Source organism: Tiliqua scincoides, chromosome 2 (genome assembly GCF_035046505.1).
Source record: "Tiliqua scincoides isolate rTilSci1 chromosome 2, rTilSci1.hap2, whole genome shotgun sequence".
Taxonomy (NCBI): Eukaryota; Metazoa; Chordata; class Lepidosauria; order Squamata; family Scincidae; genus Tiliqua; species Tiliqua scincoides.
The window spans coordinates 191,289,179-191,312,472 of NC_089822.1; the positions used below are offsets into that span (position 1 = coordinate 191,289,179).

At 41.7% G+C, this 23,294-nt stretch overlaps 1 protein-coding gene across 4 annotated transcripts in view; it reads right to left on the reverse strand.

The window, feature by feature from the left end:
- The window catches only part of MAPK9 (mitogen-activated protein kinase 9), a 58,455-nt gene that overhangs the window by 17,025 nt on the left and 18,136 nt on the right, over window positions 1–23,294 (reverse strand). For 3 of the 4 annotated variants that reach the window (XR_010793844.1, XM_066616797.1, XM_066616798.1), the window contains exons 5-8: window positions 21,680–21,818; window positions 20,005–20,170; window positions 13,759–13,830; window positions 596–778 (exon numbers count right to left, since the gene is read on the reverse strand). Coding sequence is in view for 2 of the 4 variants with exons in the window: in XM_066616797.1 (XP_066472894.1) it covers window positions 596–778; window positions 13,759–13,830; window positions 20,005–20,170; window positions 21,680–21,818 (560 nt within the window). In the remaining 2 variants the exon portion in view is untranslated. Of the gene's footprint in view, window positions 1–595; window positions 779–13,758; window positions 13,831–14,113; window positions 14,186–20,004; window positions 20,171–21,679; window positions 21,819–23,294 lie in introns of all 4 variants that reach the window. The other variant, XR_010793845.1, reaches the window with a different exon arrangement.

Sequence of the window (23,294 nt, forward strand, 5' to 3'; positions counted from 1 at the left end):
ATTTGCCAAAACAGTGGATCTTGGAAATCATAGATTGAGCAGAGAGAAGCAACAAGTTTAATCAATAGTAGCTAAAGGAGAGGTATCTATATTTAGTTAAATGGCACACAATAACAGAACTTGTATCAACTAGACATATTTTATTTTTAGTATAAGATGGGTTCCACAGTATTCTTCTTACTAAACAACTAAGAAACAGTTGGAATTAATCGACTGGATTTTCACATTTGAAAGTTGAATTCATATGCTACTTTACCAGCCCATTCCAATATTTCACTGAGGTTTCTGCCAACATCAGCTTGATTCAATTGCATAATACACCTCTTCCCCAACCCCTCCCACAAATTTTTGTAATGCTAAGATATACAGTTAAGACAATTTAAATGGCCAAGAGCTAGAATGTAAGACTGAGCATTTCCTGCCTCCAGCACCTACTATGGCAACCTCAGCTCTCCACTGAAACTTGAAATAGTAAAAACCCCTACAGAAAAGGTGCTTAAGAATTTCAAGACAAAAGAGGAAACGATGAAAATACTTTTACTGCATATATTCTAGGTGAACTAATGTTCATTAAACAGACGGATTAAAATCTTACTTTTTATTTTGTCACGATCGGATTCTGATGGAAATATCCAGTCTGGGAAGAGCTCTTCAAATTTGATACCTGGGTACTTTGGCCTGTTTTCTACATAGTTCCGCACAGTAGGTTGTAGTTTTTTCATAAAGTCTGCTGATGGTGTACCCAACTGTTCAATAACTTTATTCCACTGATCAATATCTGAAATGCTTCGATTAGGAAAATAAAGATATTTTCCCTCCAAATTTGTGTAGTCAGTAGATGGGAATTTGGGATATCAAACTTCTGGATAATACTTTCATTTTGCACAAACTGGGCTGAAGTAGTATTAAGTCACAAATATTCTCTATAGCAGTGTTTCTCAAACTGTGGGTTGGGACCCACCTGGTGGGTTGTGAGCCAATTTTAGGTGGGTCCCCATTCATTTCAATATTTTATTTTTGATATATTAGACGTGATGCTACCATAGCATGGACTGCATCTGAAGAAATGTTACAGCTCTGTATTTTTAACAAACTGATATGTATATGCTTTTACCAATGCTTTTACCAATGCTCCTAGGTAAGTGTGGGTAGGATTGCCGTTAAGGTTTGTTAAAAATTTTCCTGCTTGATGTCACTTCCAGTCATGACATCACTTCTGGTGGCGATTCTATAAAGTGGGTCCTGGTTAAAGTGGGTCCTACAAGTTTTGAGAACCACTGCTATATAGCTCTGGGTAAAAGATCAATTCAAGTAAACAAAGTTCTTGGATTGTGTGCTACTTTGTCAAAATACTCTGAAGACGACCAAGAATTCAGTCCTTCCTAAACCAAATGCAATATATGAGTATATGATGTACTGCCATATTTAGAGACTTCACAGATAATACCTTAATGTTGACTGTATTCAAATGCATTTGCAAATATTTCCAACCCAAATTCATTTTCATATATGGAATACATCACCTTATTATGAACAGCTGAACAAAGAGGAAAGATTGGTTGCTTACAGCTATCGTCCCTTTAGCAGCCTCTGTGCAAGCTCATACAGGAATGTGCCTGCTGTGATGGGCATGAACACGAAGTAGCATGGACTCACAGGTAAGGATGCAGCTTGAGAAGCAGACCTCAGCATCTTTCAGGATCATTTTACTCTTAGGGTTGTGGAGATAGCACCAACTTGCAGGATTAATTTTCTATGAAGGAGGGCAGTATGAGATTCTGCAACAGAGGTATCAGTGTTGCTTTCATGACCGCTGTGCAATTCTTTATTTGGGAAACTGGCAAGAGATTAGCTAGGCAATACAGGAGACATAAATTTGAACACTGATCTCACTATGTTACCAATTATCCTGGTTTTTACATGTATATAAAGATCACTACCCATGTCCCACACCGATTCAGTCTGATTCTAGTTGCCCTGAACTTGAATACAATTTGAAAGTTACATACTTTTGCAGTACAGAATCCTACTTGAATCAATTGTACCTGAAGTATAACTATGTTTCCTCTTTGGTAGGTTGGGGGGAGCTAACAAAATAAAAAGGAAAACTTCAAAGAGGGCAGAAAGATATTTTGGTAGTTAATTCATTAATTTATTCAGGATAGTAGTGCTAGTGAATCGCATGTTGAACCTTCATTCAATTTGGATCCAAAAGGCTGTAAAGTCTGAACAAACCCCAGCAGCTTGGGAATGGCTGAAGGGATGGATAAGATCCAAACTGCTTTGTTAGCATGTTTCCACCAAGGCCTGATGAGATCATGAAATGCTTCTACTCATCTACATGACAGAATGAATCATCTTCATATTCCTATGACTCCAGACAGATCCTGGTGTCCTGTAGGAACACTGTCTGACCTATGCAACGGGAAAATGACTTTGGTGGTTGACATTATTGCTATAAATGCTGCCTTCCACCAACTAGAGCCAAGGTCTCCTAGTTGAAAAGTGGGTTCGGGGCAATGAAGCAGATAGCTGACAAAGGTTTGGGTGAATCCAAACGAAACATGGACAAGAGCTATTTTAGAGTCTATTTCGTGGCAGCAATGGTGCCTGGCTTCTCTGCCATCAGCACAGAGTTGTCCAGTAGAGCTGTCAGTTACATCCTGACCCACATGATGTGACAGTTGGCTAGCCAATTTGATGATACAAGTTGCTTGTGTTCATTCTGACCTCAACATCTTTTGGAAGGCAGAAGCAAGTGTGCTAGCAACATCTGCTTGCCCTGTTCTTATGGATTCTTTTCAACTTATTCCACCCAAAAATATGGATAGGTTGCTTGGAGTTCTGTAACCGACAAGTTGGTCATTCAACCCCTGCCTGTACTGACTGCTAAAAGCAGCCAGAGAGGGACCAGCCTGTTTTGAAGTAGAGATTGCAAATTCCTCTTTCATTATGATGGTACTTCCCCATTCCTCTAGAGGAGCTAGTCCAGCACCTACTGAAAGAAAAAACAAAACAAAACTGGATCTCACCACCCTATAAAAATCAGCTGGTCTTCAACTTATTTATTCATTTAGAAGAGTTCTTTACCACTTTTCCCTAGACTTATCATTCTTCAACAGAATGGATACTAGGGTCTCAGATCCAAGTCAGCCTTTGCTAGGAACTTGATAGGAAAGCTTGAAGAGGCCACATTCCTGTAGGCGGCACTAAACCTCTCAGCAGTTTTTGATATTGACCACAGTATCATTCTGGACCAGGTGGAAGGGGAGGGTTTATGAGTAACAGTGGTTTCACTCTTATCTGCCAGGTATGTCATAGGAAGTCGCTTGAGCTTGTGGCCTTTCACAAGGTTACAGCTTGTCAGACAGCACAAGGGACATATATATGATGTGTGTTTTGTCCAGGGATTTTAAGTTTTATGCCATCAACACAAAGAAAACACCCAGTTCCAACTCTTCTTTCCTTTGGAAACTCTGAATAGATGCCTGAGAAGAGTGAAGGACAGGGGTGTGAGTCAGCTCAGTTTTTTTCAACCAGTGGTACTTGAGGTGGTGTCTGGAAGTACTTGTGGAACCCCCCCAGACCCCCACCACTTGACAGCGAAAACAGCAATGCAACATGACAAACAGTAGTAGGAGGTTCAGCTCAGCAGGTAGAGCTCCAGTGTGAATTTTTTGGGCATTCAAAAAAGCCCTCCCATCTGTCCGGAGTCTCTTACTGATGTTTGGTGAAATACTTCCAGATTACCTCCCAATGTGGAAGTATGGTGATGATATTCTGATGGTACTTCCAATAGGGGGACCATGCAAAGTGGTGTACAGCAGGGGACAAACATTGGGCTAGTACAACATTTCTCAATCTTCAATCAATTAAAATTGTTAGAACCGGGTCAGGGGGGAGAGGTTTTTAACTGCAACATAAAGAGCTAGAGCAGGAAGCACACTGGCTTCACCTTTTGCAGGTACCATCAGAACTTCAGATACAAGCACCAGCATGTGTTGATCTGTCATAGGTGGTATTCCAATAGGCTCTGCAGGAACAATTACAGATGTCAAACTGCACAGAAAGCACAAACAACTACCACCAGAAGCAATTTTTTAAGAATCCCTGTGATCAACTATTACTTAGCTTTACTCACCCAATCAAATGCATTCTGATGAAATGAGGATATTTAAAAAAATGCAAACTTCACATGCCAAACTACACAGAGAAAGACAGTTCAGATCACACATAAAATACTTATCTTTGCACTGTTAGTTTTTAAACATTAAATGATTCATATATTGTTTTAGGTAATTTAGAAATTTTGGATACGAACTATAAACTGCAGTTCAGTGGTGTAAAAGCTTTATAAAGCTTCTGTATGCAAACTCAAGCCACTGGACTGCACCTAATGAAAATTAATGGAAAGAAACTATTGTCCACTGCCCCCTCCCCACATCTTTCCAATCTTAGAACTGGATTGGAAACATTCGTCGCCAGAAAAAGGTGAATATGTGATATTATGGATGACTCGGGGCATAAGAAAAGACCTGCTGGATTAGACCAAAAAGGCCTATCTAGTCTCCCATTCTGTTAGGCTAGATGGGCCTTTGATTTACTAGACTTACTAACCAGCTCTTGTGCCTAAGACCCAAGCAGACAGCAAATGGAACACACAATATTCTTGAACATCCAAAATTACCAATGAAAAATGTTCATACTTATGAACAAAAGAAAAAAATGTCTGGCAGTACATTCAGAGCAGAATACAGAGAAATATCACTTGTTAGCGGTCATGAAAATGGTAAATATTTTCAACCAAAATGCTAACTACTGATACAAGGAGTAAATGGTCATCTCTTAAAGTTATCCTCCTTACGCCGAAGTCAGAAAACCTATGAAGAAAAGCTTTTCAAGGATGTACTGTACTCAGCCAAGCAGAAAATAGAGGGTTGGTGGCTAACAGACGGTGGTCTAAGCACTAGTAACTGTGCTGCAGTCAGACTAGGAAGAAATTCCATTCCCAGGAGGTATATCAAAACTTTTGTCCAGTCTATAATACTTAAATTACTGTCTCATAGTCACTAACCTACTCTTGGACAGGCATCCAATCAGAGTACAGTTCCTCTCAGACATACTTAAAACAAGTAGAAAGACAATAATTTCATCTACACAGAAATTATTTGGAATTTTGATGCAGGTTCCCAGAAAACATCCTAGGAACCAAGATTCCAATTCATTTTTCCTCTTGGGATCTGATGATCCTACGTTGTCTGGCACTTCAGTGCTGAAGGGTCCAAAGCCAATGTTGCAATACCAAGATAATGTAGCTGTAGTATAGAATTATGCTTTTTTCATTTTTCTGGTTTTACCAGATCCCCAGCTTTAATTTTTGCCCTTTCTCCATCCATCTATACTGGGAGGGACTATTAGACCAAGCAAGCAAACCTCAAAAGCAGCCACATAAGACTCTCCCAGCAACCACCTACAATAGACCAATATGCCACAAGAAAGGAGGTGCACACATCTGCAGAGCAAGTAGCTCTAGAAACAAACAAATATAGCAGGTCCACATACTACAGACAAGGGCAAGAACTTCAAAGTTGAGAAAATATCAATGGCAACAATAAACCCTGGGTTTTTGTAAGAACCAATCTGATCCCCCCATTTTCCAATTCTTCCTAAGGGAAGTATTGGGAGGCGGAGAGTCTAAGCTACACAGCGTTCAAGCTCTAGCTTCAATAGTTCACAACAGTTCTAGAGCAGTGGTTCTCAAACCTTTTAGTACTGGGACCTACTTTTTAGAATGACCACTTGACTTGTTACGTGAAAATCCCCTTTTTCCCTTCCAAGTTGTGTTTTTATATCTAGTTATGTATTTTGAACTATACAGACCAAGCAAGCAGGCCACTCCTCCCCCAGCACATGTTTCTAAGGGCCATGGCCAAGCTACAAGCACATGAATTACACAACCCCCAATTCCTTGCAGGTCAATGTATAACCTAATCACTGTGTCTCCTGATTATGCAAAACAAGCATGCACCTATGGAGGAGGAAGTCTATTGTTCTTTTGTTGTAGCTTTAACACTCTTAAGCACCTTATGCAAATTGCCTCCCTCCCCCAGAGCCAAGCTTTTGCTGATAACTGAGTTCTGGACCCTTCCACCTTTTCTTTACATACTCCACGTGTACCATTGTGTGTTACTGAGCATGCCCACAGCTCTGGGATACTTCCGGTCAGTTTAGATCAACTTCCAGGGCAAAAGACAACTTATAAGAGAGAACTCAGAGCACATGCTCTCGCTCTGACTGCCCACCGGCCGGAGTGGCCAGACTCTTCCTCCAACTATCCCCCCCCCCCCGGACAGGTAAATATATCATTGCGTCTAAACTTCCCCCCCTTCTTCCCTACCTATTCCTCCCTGCTCCCCCATCTTTAGTCAGCAACTGGGTTTAGCAGATTAAGGAACCCCTATAATACCTCCCTACTTTCTGTCCATTTCTGATTCTTTTTCGGATGCACCCCAAAATACATAGCACACGCATCCACCACTAGTTAGGTACACCAGACCAGTACTAGAAATCTATACTTATCGATTCTCTATGTGTATTATGTTTTACCTTTGTGTATTTTTGCAATAAAAATATAATCCTTTGATTGAAAGTTACCTTTCTCCCAGTCTCATTAAGCTAAACAAGAGATTTCTTTGCTCTACGCTGTCTTGTATCCAGCCTATGGTCCCAAAAGTTTCCAGAAGGCTAATATAAATAATTCCCCTAAACAAAACAGCCTTTTTGGTAACATTATTATTGGTGGAGAAAGCTGGGCAGGCATGTGTTGGTGATGCCAGTGTGACAGAGCTAACACAGGATCAGACAGTAGTTCTGCAAAGATCCTTTTGGAGATGCTAGGAAAAACCTTGCTGAATGTTAAAGGAAGAAAAAGCATAGGGAGTAGGAACATAGACTTGAGAAACGCTAGACTCACAGATTTGTGATTTTTGGAGTTGGGTGCAGTACCTGCATGCAGACCAGGAAAATTTTACACCCATGGCTCTGGTTACAGTCTGCAAGAAGCAGACCCTCCAGTACTCACTTTTTGCTCTTGATCCTGCTAAAAGGAGTCAGCTGTTTGCTCCTTATGAGTAAGCAAGCCTCAATAAAAATTCCTTCCCAGTGTGCTTTTAACTGAAGCAATTAGCAAGCACAATATATGAGAGGGAAGAACAAAACCATGAAAATGAATGAAGCAGAATCTAAAGAAACCCAGAACTTGTACACAAGTTCAGGAGTTAATTGTATAGAGAAATGGTTAGGAAAAAAAGGACAGAATCCATGGAAATTGGGATGCTTTGAAAACAATGATATTTGTGGAAAAATAGTTGATCTTTGTGAAGAATTCAAAAAGAAATACAGACCAAGAGGGGCTAAGAAGGATGCAGTTTTTGCTCATGCTTTGTGGAATGGTATTTTGACCTTCCAGAAAAGCATAGAAATAAAAGATGCCCAGATAGCAGAGTTTAAAAGAGATCAAGAGATTCAGTTAGAGAAGATAGCAGAGAAAGAGGCTAGGATAACTGATCTGAACAGGCAGTTACAACATTACACAAACAAACTTGCCATTTACACCATAGAAAGGAAAAAGTCAATAGAAAAATATGAACGAGACAATAGAAAGCTAGAGGAGGATCTTGAACAAACCAGAAATTTAGTGTTAAAACTCATGACCCAGGCCCAACAAAACAAACAGTCTGTAAGCCACGTGAGTTGCCAGAAGGAAATACAGCAATTAAAAGAGGCTCTAAACTCACACAAAGCTGCAATAGCCTCAGTCTATGGGAATGAAGAAGTTTTCAAATCAGAGCAAATTTGGCCCTCTGATCCAAGGGCTGAGTCTCCATTTAACCCTCAATGGGAAGGAGAGACACAGTACCCAGTTAATCCCTTTATCCAAGGGGAAGAAACCTTTGAATCAGAGCCAGAGTCTCCATTTAACCCTCAATGGGAAAGAGAGACAGAAGAAATTTTTGAATCAGAGCAAAAGTCTCCATTTAACCCTCAATGGGAAGGAGAGACACAGTGCTCAGTTAATCCCTTTATCCAAGAAGAACCAATCCAGGCAGTAACTTACTCTAATTATGGCTCTCACTCTCCATATGAAAATGATAATCAAAATTGGGAGAGCAATGGGAACCAGGATTTCAATCCATTTTACAGTCAGAATCAGAGCAGAGAAAGAAATAACTCCCCCGAAAGGAACAAAGAACGAGAAGAGCTTAAAGCTTACCTCAGGAAAGACCTGGCAGAGAGGAAAGTTCCAAAAGAGTTATGGGACAGAGCGACTCTGGGAGAGTTAAGGGATTTAGCCACAAAATACAGTCCCAGAGCTCCTGAGCCTGTGGCAGCTGTCCAACAGGTAGAGCCATCTGCCTCAGAACCAGTTTTCCCCATGATGTTCTTCAGTGCTTGCACTTCCAAGCCCCCTCCTAGCAAAAATCAAGTTTTTTTGACTATTAATGGGAAAAAGATACGGGGACACATAGATTCTGGAGCCAGACTGACCTCAATTCATAGAAACTTAGTGAAAGAATGTCAGATTTTACCTGGAGAAACATATAAGGTAAAGCCTTATGAAAGTCCAGAGATTTTTGTACCTAAAGCAAAGGTGCATTTAGAATTTAAAGGATGGAAAGGTACACGTGTTGTGGCTGTACATTCAGACACACCTAAATCATTTCTTTTAGGACAAGATTTTTCTGATGTTTTGAACAGGCAGAAGTATAATAGGAAAGCTCCAGTAGGCAAAAGTCCATATGGACACATGGCTGCTAAAACAGGAAGAGAGCAGTCTTCAGTCATCTCTTCCATCAGCCAAGAAGCTAAAGCAGAAATAACTTTCAAGCCTAGAATTAGGGAAAAAGGAACCATAGGGAGTGGAAGATTTCCACCCCAAAGAAGACATTGTTGGAGAAAGGATTGAACCATGTGTGTGTAAAATGCATTTTAAAACCTATTAACATTTTCTTCTTCTTTGATGCTAAAAGTTTATATTATAGTGGCCTTTGGAACTCCCTGCCACTGTGCCAGCAACAAAAGTTTTACTAATAACTTTGTTTCCTTGAAACTTTCTAGATCTTATGTAAGCAATGCAAGAAGCCAATGCATTGTTCCTAATGAAAAGAAAAGCAGGAGGAACCCTCCTAATCTTGGTGCCTCAGGGCATGCACAGAGTGCAAATGAGTAGCAATCTTTTGTGTTTTTAATTTTTTTGTTTCAGCAACTTAATGCAAGAAGCAAACAAAGCAAAACCTCTACTGCCTAATTTAGCAAAGGCTATCTTTTAGTTTTAACCCTTTTTTTTTTGCTTCAACAGCAAGTAAGGACAAAGGAAAAGGAACGAGGACATGTCCTCCAAAGGACAAATGTCCTCCAAAGAACAAAAATTTACTTGAATCTCAAATTCCTTCACAGGAGCTGAGCAATGAGCCTATATGAAGTGATTTCCTTTTATAGTACAAGTATTCTCAGGACAATTTATGTCGTTTATTTACAAATAATACCTCACTTTGCCTGTTGTATGTCACCCACAACAGACATTTTAACTGATGGACAGTGCGAGCCTCAGAATGTTTATCAGCCCTTCTGATTCTCAGTCAAGTCCAGTTTATAGAGAAATTGGCTATCCAACGCTAATATGGTTCGAAGCACAAATTGGGTGACTATAAATTTCAAAATCAGTTTTTTTTCTCTCTCTTCTCCTCACAATCTCTATATACCTTATGCATGTAACCAGTATTCATGTAAATGTAATCCCAACAAGTCTACCTCATGTATTCTGTTCCAAGGAAGGCAACCTGAGATGCTGTGAGCAGAATGTTTTGCATCAAGAAACATTTCTCTATGAACTCTATAGCTAAAACCAACAGATCTCCAAGCAAGAAAGAGTTATGGTTTTCCTTAAAGTTTTTTTTTTTATTTATTGTGTTTAACTCTTGGTACCCTCAGAAATCATGAATGCTCAGCATTATCTGGTGTACTTGATGTCTTATTAGCTAGGCGGGGAAAGAAAAAGACACTTCAAGCATCCATCTGTGGACACAAGTTGAGCAACCTCGCATCCCTGGAAACTCTGGCGTGGACTGCAAGACAAGCTGGACCCGTGCTCTGTTGGACTGTACCTCTCTTGGAAGCAGCATGGCTGTCAGAACAATCTGACTTTTCACTCAGCCTATGGACTCTCTCTCAGCGAGACAGCAAGGCAACAAGGTGACTGCACGCCATAGCGATCGCTCCAGATGAATAGGTCCAAGGTATGCAACGGGATCCACAACCTTCTTGAGTTCCAGCTGTGCCAGACGACACCCCTTCGAGGAAGACCACAACTTCGCCACCCTGATGCTGGTGACAAGCTGCTCTGTACCGCCCCACACACAAGGCACCATACTAATGAGCTGTGTTTTTAAGCATACATGATTTCTCAAGTACAAGAGATTTTATTATGTTCACAAGATATTTTTATTATTGATGTTGTTTTTTTTTTGCAATAATCTTGTCTCAATGTGTTTTACTTAGTTTGATTTGGTGTGGGGCCATGAGACCACTCACGTGATCTCGGCCCCAAGGCGGGGAATCCTGTTACGTGAAAATCCCCTTTTTCCCTTCCAAGTTGTGTTTTTATATCTAGTTATGTATTTTGAACTATACAGACCAAGCAAGCAGGCCACTCCTCCCCCAGCACATGTTTCTAAGGGCCATGGCCAAGCTACAAGCACATGAATTACACAACCCCCAATTCCTTGCAGGTCAATGTATAACCTAATCACTGTGTCTCCTGATTATGCAAAACAAGCATGCACCTATGGAGGAGGAAGTCTATTGTTCTTTTGTTGTAGCTTTAACACTCTTAAGCACCTTATGCAAATTGCCTCCCTCCCCCAGAGCCAAGCTTTTGCTGATAACTGAGTTCTGGACCCTTCCACCTTTTCTTTACATACTCCACGTGTACCATTGTGTGTTACTGAGCATGCCCACAGCTCTGGGATACTTCCGGTCAGTTTAGATCAACTTCCAGGGCAAAAGACAACTTATAAGAGAGAACTCAGAGCACATGCTCTCGCTCTGACTGCCCACCGGCCGGAGTGGCCAGACTCTTCCTCCAACTATCCCCCCCCCGGACAGGTAAATATATCATTGCGTCTAAACTTCCCCCCCTTCTTCCCTACCTATTCCTCCCTGCTCCCCCATCTTTAGTCAGCAACTGGGTTTAGCAGATTAAGGAACCCCTATAATACCTCCCTACTTTCTGTCCATTTCTGATTCTTTTTCGGATGCACCCCAAAATACATAGCACACGCATCCACCACTAGTTAGGTACACCAGACCAGTACTAGAAATCTATACTTATCGATTCTCTATGTGTATTATGTTTTACCTTTGTGTATTTTTGCAATAAAAATATAATCCTTTGATTGAAAGTTACCTTTCTCCCAGTCTCATTAAGCTAAACAAGAGATTTCTTTGCTCTACGCTGTCTTGTATCCAGCCTATGGTCCCAAAAGTTTCCAGAAGGCTAATATAAATAATTCCCCTAAACAAAACAGCCTTTTTGGTAACAGACTGGGACCCACCAGAAGTGCCGTCATGGTCAGAAGTTTCATAATCAAACAGGAAGTGATGTCATTGTGCTGCCAGAGCTGGAAGTGATGTCATCAAGCATTTCAGCAACCATTCTTTGCATACAGTCAACAAATGCACCATCTTCCTGCCATCTCTAAACAATTTCTTAAGCTTTCTATAAAGATTCAATAACTCAACCAAACGCAATGACCAAATCCATATCATTGGACCAGTTCTGTAGCTGTTGCTTGTACATTTTCACACAAAAGAATGGAACATCACAAATAGCCATGTGAATGCACTGCAGATACTAATACCTGGATAATCCATCAATATACCCTCAATAATCCAAATAAGCATGAGCTCGAGGCTATGCATGTCTACTCAGAAGTAAGCCCTATAATGGGGCTTACTCCCAGGTAAATGTGGCTAGGATTGCAGCCTGAAACACTGCTATGTAGCACAGCGGTTCTTCTACCATAATGTTTGACCGATTCTCCTCAAGTCATCTTTATAATCAGGGGACTTCTCAGGTATGTAATTTTAAAAGCTCATAAATTGAGACACATCCCTGTGACAAAAACAAAAATCTCTGTGACAAAAGTAAGGAGAATCAAAGACAGCAGAGGGATGGGTGACAGAAATACCAGTTTTCTCCCCCTTCAAGAAGGAAAAAAGGGATTCTCCCACTGGCAAGGAGGTGAGTGGTGAGTTCTACCTACCCTTTTTTACTGATCAGATTGGGGGCCAAACGAACTGTCTTCCCCACCACCATTTCCCCGCCCTCAATGAAATCTTTGAAGGAGAGAGGAAGCTGAACCCCCCCCACCCCGAAGTTCTTGCAGACCCACCATTATGAATTATCAACATCAACAGTTCAGATCAACCCTAGTGTTAGAAGAGAAGCACCAATACCAATCACGGTAATAGCCGTCCTGTGGCTTTTGTATTATTCTGTAATGGCCCTTTTACCCTCATCTGCTAACTGGGTCCTAATTACTAGAGTTCCTACATTTTTGCTCCCTCAACTGATCTATATTTCAAATAGTGTTCTAACTGTTAACAAGGTACGTGTGCATTTAGGTTGATGATCTGAACTATGAGTTTTTGCATACAGCTTCTTCCGCATCCCTTCCGCATCCTGCTGGATCACCAGCTTGCAAACTCAAGTGAAACTGACATCCAGGTGCTTGCTCGGGTAGGAAATGGCTCCCATGAAAATCACGTGAATGGAAGAGAGCCCTGGTGCAAGAGGGAAAAATACAGGCATGAGCCTCAGAAGTCTTGTGTCTCTCTCAGTAGTCTATGTTTAAATCAATAAACTTACAGATGTTTTTTAAAATGTTACATTGTTTCCTAACAGAGATGCATCAGTAAGTAACACAAAGGACTGAGCAAGGACACAGTACTAGATTGGTGGAGATCAAACAAGTAAAATTCATATACGTCAGATTTGTTGAGCATGGACGACAAAATACACAAAGACAGCAAATATGAAAGCTAGTGTTAGCATGCAACTGACAGCAGACACAGCATACATGAAGAATTGTGTTAGGTTGGTCATAAGGCTTCGGGGAATAAAATAATACATATGGGAAAAATTGAAAAAAAAATGAAAATCAAGCTTCTTTTATTTTTGTGGTGTTATTGGGTTAACATATGATCAACCATTAAGATTTCATGAAGTTAAGCATTCAAAATTCTATTTTCTAACCTGCATGCCTTTACTATCTATTTGAAGATAATAGGATAAGGATTGACAAGACAAAACCATTGTTGTAAGCTTATTTCCATTGTGCAGAGAAATGCAAAAAAGCAAACAGTACAAATTTAAGCAATAATTTTGTCGAGTTTTAAATTTAAAGTTGTAATCTAACCAGTGTAACAATGTTAAGGATATTTGCAGCATAATTTTAAGACCGCAAACAGATGACATTCCTAAGAATGATGTTCAAAACAGTGAAGTTAAATGTGTTTAAAGAGAAGAATAAAAGTTTAGGCACTTGGTTAATATCACAAGTTGCAATCGTGCAGTAGAGTCATTCAGGAAAATATTATGCTGCTGAGGGCAGGGGAGTAGTATCTTTTCCATCAGTGAGTAAGTAAAATAATTTTGGTAACATGGATTAGGGTTCAAAGATTACTAGGGAAGGATACGATCAGTGCCTTGGAATATCACACAACCTTTCACCAATTCTCCCATGATGCAACCAACTGACCAGATATCAACTGAAAGTAGAAGTGAAATGATAAAATTATGAAGTGTCATGAACTAAAGTGGAAAACAAAAACATTTACATTAAACACAACAATGCAGAAAATGAAACTGCTAACACATGTTTTTGAACAATATAAACATGAATATTTTATATAAACTGCTAGTTTAAATAACTGAAGAACACACATTAAAACGACTACAGTGTGCTGAAGATTCCATCTATTATTCAATTATTATTCAATAAGATTTACTTTAATCTTATGCTGTGTTCCCTGAAAGCACAATGAAGGATACAATCTCTTCCGGGGAACAGGACCTTGTGGAGGACCATTTCTGCCATTATGCACCCAACAGACCAGATATCCACTATCAAATGTTAGGTGTAATGGGGACAAAAATTAAAAGATTTTTTAAAATCTATAATACATTTTCTAATGAACACATTGAACATTTAGTATTGCACAAGGCAGTAGTCATACCTTTGTGAAAAATTCACCATAGAGCCTTATATAAATCATGGCCATAATCTAAAAAAATGTACTGTACTCAAGCCTTACTTAAATAAATGGACAAAAGTCAGCCATGACTGACATATTATACTGACTTCAAAGAAAGTTACACACAAACTTGCTATTTCTGATTGGGTCCCATATTTGTAGACTTACACTGTGCATGTTTATTACATGCTATTATTCTATCATGTGAAAAATCAAGCTTTATGGATCATTGTCTTGTATCCACCATTTCTTCAAAACTGTGTGACTGCACAGCTCAAAGTTAAGCTCCATGTGGTTCATAGGTCAGCTGAACTGGAAGTTGGCAATGACACTGCAGACCCTGTAGCAAGCAGAGGTCAATGCAGTGGTACAGATCCCCGATAAAGAATACTATATTGCTCTCATCAGGCTTGTGTTGCCAGGTTGGCAACCAGGAGAACTGGTTTTGCTTTTGTCTTCTGTAGCTGACGAGGTCAAGGCAGAGACTCTATAAAGGGTTATAAAGGGCAAGGAAGTTTTCTTCCGTAGATGGAAGTCTTGCCCTAATGAGAATAAAAAGGAATATATACTGTGGCAAAAGAAATGTAAGAAAGTGATATGGGAGGCCAAGAAAGACTGAGAAACACATGGTCAGCAACATTAAGGGGAATAATAAAAGCTTCTTCAAGTATGTTAGAAGCAAGAAACCCGGCAGAGAAGCGGCTGGCCCTCTCGATGGTGAGGGAAGGAAAGGGGAGATAAAAGAAGGCTTGGAGATGGCAGAGAAATTAAATAAGTTCTTTGCCTCTGTCTTCACGGCAGAAGACCACAGGCAGATACCGCGGCCCAAACAGCCCATCCTGACCAAGGAATTAAGTCGGATGGAGGTTAAAAGAGAAGACGTTTCAGACCTAACTGACAAATTAACGATCACTAAGCCACTGAGCCCAGATGGCATCCACCCAAGAGTTATTGAGGAACTGAAGAATGAAGTTGCTGATCTCTTAACTAAAATATGCAACCTGTTCCTTAAAACAGCCATGGTGCCAGAAGGTTGAAGGATATCAAATGCCACACTGATCTTTAAAAAGGGAAGGAGAGGGAAACTATAGGTTGGTCAGCCTAACATCTGTTCCAGGTAAGGTGGTGGAATGCCTCAAAGACAGAATCTTAAAACAGATAGATGAACAAGCCTTGCCGAGGGAGAATCAACATGGCTTCATCTTGCCTCATGAACTTTTTAGAATTCTTTGAAAAGGTCAACAGGTATGTGGGCGCAGGAGAATACATGGATATTATATATCTGGATTTTCATAAGGGGCCTGGATCAGTTCCTCATCAAAGGCTGCTGAGAAGATCCACAGTCAGTGAATTAGAGGGAAGGTCCTCTCCTGGATTAGGAACTGGTTGAGGACCAGGAAACAGATAGTGGGTGTCAATGGACAATTTTCACAATGGAGAGAGGTGAAAAGAGGTGTGCGCCAAGGATATGTCCTGGTACTGGTTCTTTTCAACCTGTTCATCAATGACCTGGAGACAGGGTTAAGCAGTGAGGCAGGTAAGTTTGTGGATGATACCAAACTTTTTCTAGTGGTGAAGACCAGAAGGAATTGTGAGGAGCTCCAGAAGGATCTCTTTAAACTGGGAGAATGGGTAGCAAAAATGGCAGATTAGTTTCAATGTAAGTAAGTGTGAAGTAATAAACACTGGTGCAAAAAAAAAATCAAAACTTCACATATAGGCTGACGGGTTCTGAGCTATCTGTGACAGAATAGGAGAGGGATTAAAGTGTCAACCCAATGTGTGGCAGTGGTAAAAGTAGCCAATTCTATGCTTAGGATCATTAGAAAAGGTATTGAGAATAGAACGGCTAATATAATGCCATTGTATAAATTGATGGTAAGGTCATACCTGAAGTATTGCACCCTGTTCTGGTTGCTACATCTCAAAAAAAATGTAGTAAAAATGGAAAAGTGCAAAAGAGTGAACAAAATGATTACTGGAATGCGGCACCTTCCTTATGAGGAAAGGCTACAGTGTTTGGAGCTCTTCAGTCTAGAAAAAAGATGCCTGAAGGAGGACATGATTGAGACATACAAAATTATGCAGCGGATGGATAGAGATGCTGTATTCCCTCTTACACAACACTAGAACCAGGGGACATCCACTGAAATTGAGTATTGGGAGAGTTAGGACAGAAAATATTTCTTTACTCAGTGTGTAGTCAGTCTGTGGAACTACTTGCCACAGGATGTGGTGATGGCATCTGGGTTAGAAGACTTAAAAAGGGAACTGGACAAATTTTTGGAGGAAAAGTCCATCATGGGTTACAAGCCATGATGTGTAATATGTACTTGTATTGGCAACCTTCAGTCTCGAAAGACTATGGTATCGCGCTCTGAAAGGTGGTTCTGGCACAGCGTCTAGTGTGGCTGAAAAGGCCAATCCGGGAGTGACAATCCCTTCCACACCGGGAGCAAGTGCAGTCTGTCCCTGGTCTGTCTCCCTGGCTATGGGCCTTCCTTCTTTGCCTCTTAGCCTCAGACTGTTGGCAAAGTGTCTCTTCAAACTGGGAAAGGCCATGCTGCACAGCCTGCCTCCAAGTGGGCCGCTCAGAGGCCAGGGTTTCCCACTTGTTGAGGTCCATCCCTAAGGCCTTCAGATCCCTCTTGCAGATGTCCTTGTATCGCAGCTGTGGTCTACCTGTAGGGCGCTTTCCTTGCACGAGTTCTCCATAGAGGAGATCCTTTGGGATCCGGCCATCATCCATTCTCACGACATGACCAAGCCAACGCAGGCGTCTCTGTTTCAGCAGTGAATACATGCTAGGGATTCCAGCACGTTCCAGGACTGTGTTGTTTGGAACTTTGTCCTGCCAGGTGATACCGAGGATGCGTCGGAGGCAGCGCATGTGGAAAGCGCTCAGTTTCCTCTCCTGTTGTGAGCGAAGAGTCCATGACTCGCTGCAGTACAGAAGTGTACTCAGGACGCAAGCTCTGTAGACCTGGATCTTGGTATGTTCCGTCAGCTTCTTGTTGGACCAGACTCTCTTTGTGAGTCTGGAAAACGTGGTAGCTGCTTTACCGATGCGCTTGTTTAGCTCGGTATCGAGAGAATGTGTGTCGGAGATCGTTGAGCCAAGGTACACAAAGTCATGGACAACCTCCAGTTCATGCTCAGAGATTGTAATGCAGGGAGGTGAGTCCACATCCTGAACCATGACCTGTGTTTTCTTCAGGCTGATTGTCAGTCCAAAATCTTGGCAGGCCTTGCTAAAACGATCCATGAGCTGCTGGAGATCTTTGGCAGAGTGGGTAGTGACAGCTGCATCGTCGGCAAAGAGGAAGTCACGCAGACATTTCAGCTGGACTTTGGATTTTGCTCTCAGTCTGGAGAGGTTGAAGAGCTTTCCGTCTGATCTGGTCCGGAGATAGATGCCTTCTGTTGCAGTTCCAAAGGCCTGCTTCAGCAGGACAGCGAAGAAAATCCCAAACAAGGTTGGTGCAAGAACACAGCCCTGCTTCACTCCGCTTCGGATGTCAAAAGGGTCTGATGTGGAGCCATCGAAGACAACAGTGCCCTTCATGTCCTTGTGGAAAGATCTGATGATGCTGAGGAGCCTGGGTGGACATCCAATCTTGGGGAGAATCTTGAAGAGGCCGTCTCTGCTGACCAGGTCGAAAGCCTTTGTGAGATCTATGAAGGCTATAAAGAGTGGCTGTCGTTGTTCCCTGCATTTCTCCTGCAGTTGTCTAAGGGAGAATACCATATCAGTGGTGGACCTGTTGGCTCGGAATCCACACTGCGATTCTGGATAGACGCTCTCTGCAAGTACCTGGAGCCTCTTTAGTACAACTCGGGCAAACAGCTTTCCTACAACGCTAAGGAGAGAGATGCCGCGGTAGTTGTTGCAGTCACCCCTGTCACCTTTGTTCTTGTACAGCGTGATGATGTTTGCGTCCCTCATGTCTTGAGGTACTCCACCTTCTCTCCAGCAGAGACAGAGGATTTCATGCAGCTCAGTGACGATGATCTCTTTGCAGCATTTTAGGACTTCAGCAGGGATGCTGTCTTTTCCAGGTGCCTTGCCAAAGGCAAGGGAGTCCAGGGCCACGTGAAGTTCTTCTAGGGTTGGTTCACTGTCAAGCTCTTCCAGCACAGGCAGGCACTCAATGTTGTTCAGTGCTTCTTTGGTGACTACATTTTCTCTGGAATATAGCTCAGAGTAGTGCTGCACCCAGCGTTCCATCTGCTGCGCCCGATCCTGGATGACCTCGCGTGTGGCAGACTTCAGAGGGGCAATTTTCTTCTGTGTTGGACCTAGGGCCTGCTTGATACCATCATACATCCCCTTGATGTTGCCCGTGTCAGCTGCTATCTGTATCTCGGAACAGAGCTGGAGCCAGTAGTCGTTAGCACATCTCCTGGCAGTCTGTTGGACTTTGCTGCGAGCAGTTCGGAGGACCTGCAGGTTGCGCTCACTGGGACAGGCCTTGTATGCTGCTTGAGCTCTCCTCTTTTCCTCAATGACTGGTGTCAACTCCTCAGAGTGGGCTTCAAACCAGTCTGCCGCCTTGTTGGTCTTCTTGCCGAATATGGACAAGGCGGTGTTGTAAACGGTATTCTTGAAATGTTCCCATCTGTTGGATGCGTTTGCGTCGGCCGGGCCTGGAAGAGATTCCTCAAGCGCTTGTGCAAATTCCTCCACTTTTCTCTGATCCCGGGTCTTGCTGGTATCAATGCGAGGTCTTCCTTCCTTTTTCGTGTGGTACAGTCGCTTTGTTTGCAGTTTCACTCTGCTGCACACCAGGGAGTGGTCAGTGTCGCAGGCAGCACCATGATAACTGCGTGTGATCTTGATGCTGGGAAGGCTGGAGCGTCTGGTGAGGATCACCAGTGTGTGTAATATGTAACCTCCTGATTTTAGGCTATGTCAGAATGCCAGATGCAAGGGAGGGTACCATAATGTGGGTATCTTGTTGTCTTGTGTGAGCCATAAGACATTTGGTGAACCACTGTGAGAAACCAGAAGCTGGACTAAATGGGCCTATGACGGAGTGGCAACTGAGGGCAAGGGGACCCCTATGTTCCTGCTGGATACCACAGGAAGCCTGGTCACTACTGTACAAGTGTTTAGTTGTGACTGGCCAGCAGCACCCCATCTCTGGATGCCTGCCAATATAGACACAGGTGACTGTGCTATCTTGGTAATTGCTTGCAGTGGCCACCAAATACTACCTCCTGCTCCCCCCCCCACTTGTTATCGCACTCTCAGCAGAGGAAGATATGAACCCCACCTCCACCCAAAAAGGAAAAGACAGAAAAAGAGAAAAGAAAACTTTGGTCAAAGCTTTGAAGTATAATTTTGTTTAAACAGTAAAAGTATGATTCATTTTAATACTGCTGCTTTTATATTAGTGTTATTTTTCATATTGTCTTATTATGTTTTGAACACTGTAAGCCACCTTGTGCTCATGGAAAGCCAGGCTAGAACACCACAATAAAAAAACCAGTTCTCCAAGTTGTTAACCTGGCTATGCTCTCTCAGGTATTACCTTCTTACTGCCAGTCAAGCTGGATGGCAATAATCCTACCATAGTTGGCTTTCTCTTCAGTGACAACAAGACATCAGAACAACAAGGAAGTCTAGTAAGTGATCAGTCAAGTGCCCCACTGATTAAATATATAAAATTTCTATTCTCCACTTACCATTCTCTTTGTATCCCATTCCAAGAATTACCTCTGGTGCTCTGTAGTATCGTGTTACCACATATGGGGTCATCATGAAATTAGTACATGCCGTTCTTGCAAGTCCGAAGTCAAGAATTTTGAGGGTACAATCTGACTTTACTACTATGTTGCTGGGTTTTAAATCCTAAAGAAAAAATGGATTTCAACAAATCCATAAAAATTAGCACAAGTTATAATTCTACTTCCAGTCACCAGTTTCATACAGATGTTGCACACAAAACGTTTTGCTAAACAGAAGCCCCACACCCAGTGAGGCATAGTGGGTAGAGGGCTGATTTTGATGAAGATGACCTAGGTTTAAATCCTAAATAAGTCATAACTATCACTGGGTGCATCCTCCAATTGAAACCCTCATACCTGAAGACTGTAAAAGAGATTGTGGGGTGCTGGTGAACAGACTGATGAAAGTATGGACCCATTGTGCAGTAGCAGCAGTGAAGAAGTCCAATTCCATGTTCGGGATAATTTAAAAAGGGATTGAGAATAAAATGACTAATATTACGACATTGTACGACTACATTTGTAGTCTTGTGCCCAGTTTTGGTTACCACATCTCAAGAACGATCTAGTGGAACTGGAAACAGTGCAGAAGAGAGCAACCAGAATGATTAGTGGGCTGGGGCACCTCCCTTATGAGGAAAGGTTACAGTGTTTGGCACCCTTCACTCTAGAAACAAGGTGCCTGACAGGGAACATTACTGAGACATATAAAATTATGCATGGGATTGATAGAGGGAAGTTCTTTTCCCTTTCACAACACTAGAACCCAGGGGACAACCACTAAAATTGACTGGCAGGAGGGTTAGAACAGACAAAAAGAAATATTTCTTTACTCAGCATGTAATTACTTGGTGGAACTCCTTGCCACAGGATGTTGTAATGGCACCTGGCTTAGATATCAGGGGACTGGACAGATTTATGGAGGAAAGCCACATCACAGATTACAAACTATGATGACTATGTGCAACCCCCTGGGTTTTCAGAGGTAACCTATCTCCAAATGCCAAATGCAAGGGAATGACAAGATCTTGAGTGCTCCCAGTGACATCTAGTGGGCCACTGTGAGGTACATGAAGCCTTATCTAGATAGCATGAGTGACAGTGTTATCATATGCATGTCTACTCAAAGAGTTATGGGCCTTACTACCAGGTAAGTATGTATCGAATTACAGGCTGAGTGTACTTGAAAGTTCATGGAGAAAAGATATATAAGTCACTGCGTGAATGTTTAGAGGCATTCTGTTTTTAATTAGTAGGTACTAGGGACAAAAGAGGAAATGGCATCAAATCTTCACAGCTTGTGAACTTCTCAAGGTTTGTCACTTTTAGAGGTAAAGCATTTCATCTGACCCATCAAGCCAATTCTCATTATTTAATACTCAAAGGGCCTAATCATATCCAACTTTCCAGCACTGATGCAGCCACAATCCAGCCCCAAGGGAACAAACGTTCCCTTACCTTGAAGAAGCTCCAGTGATGTCCCTCCCACTACAGAATGAAGTGGTCGGCCCATTGGCATGGCTGTATTGGCACTGAAAGTTGGATAGGATTGGGCCAAAAAACTAGTTTTCAGACAGTAAAAGAAATTTAAAAAATTTAAGCTACTTAATACGATTGTAATAGCACTACCTACTCTGTGGATGATACCAGCAGAATGGAGATGTTTAATGCCACATAACATCTGGTACAGAAGGTATGACATTCTTTCATGATCAAGCTCCATATGAATAACCTGGCACAAGTTAGCATCCATCAGTTCCATAACCAAATATCTGAAGGTTTAATAAAAAATATCAGTTTTCATAAATACACAAAGATACAACCTGCAACAAAGTTTCAAGATTACATCTTAACTAAAGGGCAACTCCAACAGGCTTACCAGGAAAACAGAATACTAGCAGTGCTTGGCATATTCATGCATATTATGCCATCATCATTAAGGCAATCATTGACCATAGTAAAGAAAAACCAATTTTTTCATACTTTGAATCCAAAAGACAGGGTCGCTTACATGTAACCATAGTGTTTCAAGTGATCATCTGTGCAGAGGCACTTAGTGGAGTTCTGCACTTGGGTAGAACTGACCTCAGATGTTTCCAGAACTTTGTCAAGTGTTCTACCCTTGCTCTTAATGGGGAAACATCAAGCACAGTCAAGTGCCTCAAGGGTGGGAAGAGCACCAATCCCTCAGATCCTTTGGGCAATGTTCCCAGAGTTTCAATTGTACCACTTTAAGAGAGTTTCAACTGTGGGAGTCAGACCTGCAGAAAGGATAGTCAGTTTGATCATTTGTCTGCAAAGACAACACTCAAAGAACTATATAGGTGCTGGTAAGCAACCTGTCCTTGCTCCTTCATGGTCTCTGTGCAGTCATATGTGGTGGAGACTAGCTAGCTTCCCACTTACCTGGAGGTGATACAAGTCAATCAGGAAAAGATATCTGCCAAACAGCATGCCTAAATGAAACATCAGTTCCTGATCTCGTGTCCAGGTGCTTGATAAAGGCAATAGAGTAGACCACATTGCTGCTCTGCAGAGCTCCAGGAATTCACTCCCTCAGCTTGTGGTAAACTGCTCTGAAGAAAAACATCTATATGTCCTGTTGGAAGTCTTATAGCGACAACAGCAGAAGTACTGATTGTCTTGACTTTGTAGATAAGAGGAAGTGAAACTGAACATTTTTTTTTACTATCACCTTGGTCTTCTTCAAAACACTCTAGCCTAGAGAATTGTTTGTAGTGACATTGAAGAGACCCCCACCCTGTCAAAAGGCAGCTCTTCTACACAAGTCTTGGAGCCCAGAAACAGAACGCAGTCATGTGTGCTTCTAAGAGGCTGTCATGGTCTTGGTGAAAGACTCCACAAGCTGCGCTACTGTACTAATTTGTTAAGCAACTTTCTCAAATTGGAAGGTGTTTTCTATCTTACAGCCATCCTCTACCAGTGTTCCAAAAATGACACTGCTCTTGCCCAAAGAATACACCGGTACCTTGCTATGCATGAAAGGAAGTTTGCTATTTTCTTATTCGTGGGTGCAGTGATGTAGAATGTTCTTGTATTTTTATTCAATTTCCTGCCTTCAGAGTATGGGCGCTGAATAAGTTTCATTTTTACTGACCAAGATATGCTCTGCTACGAGGGAGTTCAGTTTTGGATGTCTGAATAGAAAAGAACAGTCCTCTTGCACTCTATACACTTGCTGCAGTCTTGTGAGGTAGATGGCACTGCAGTTTTCCCAAGCTTCTTTT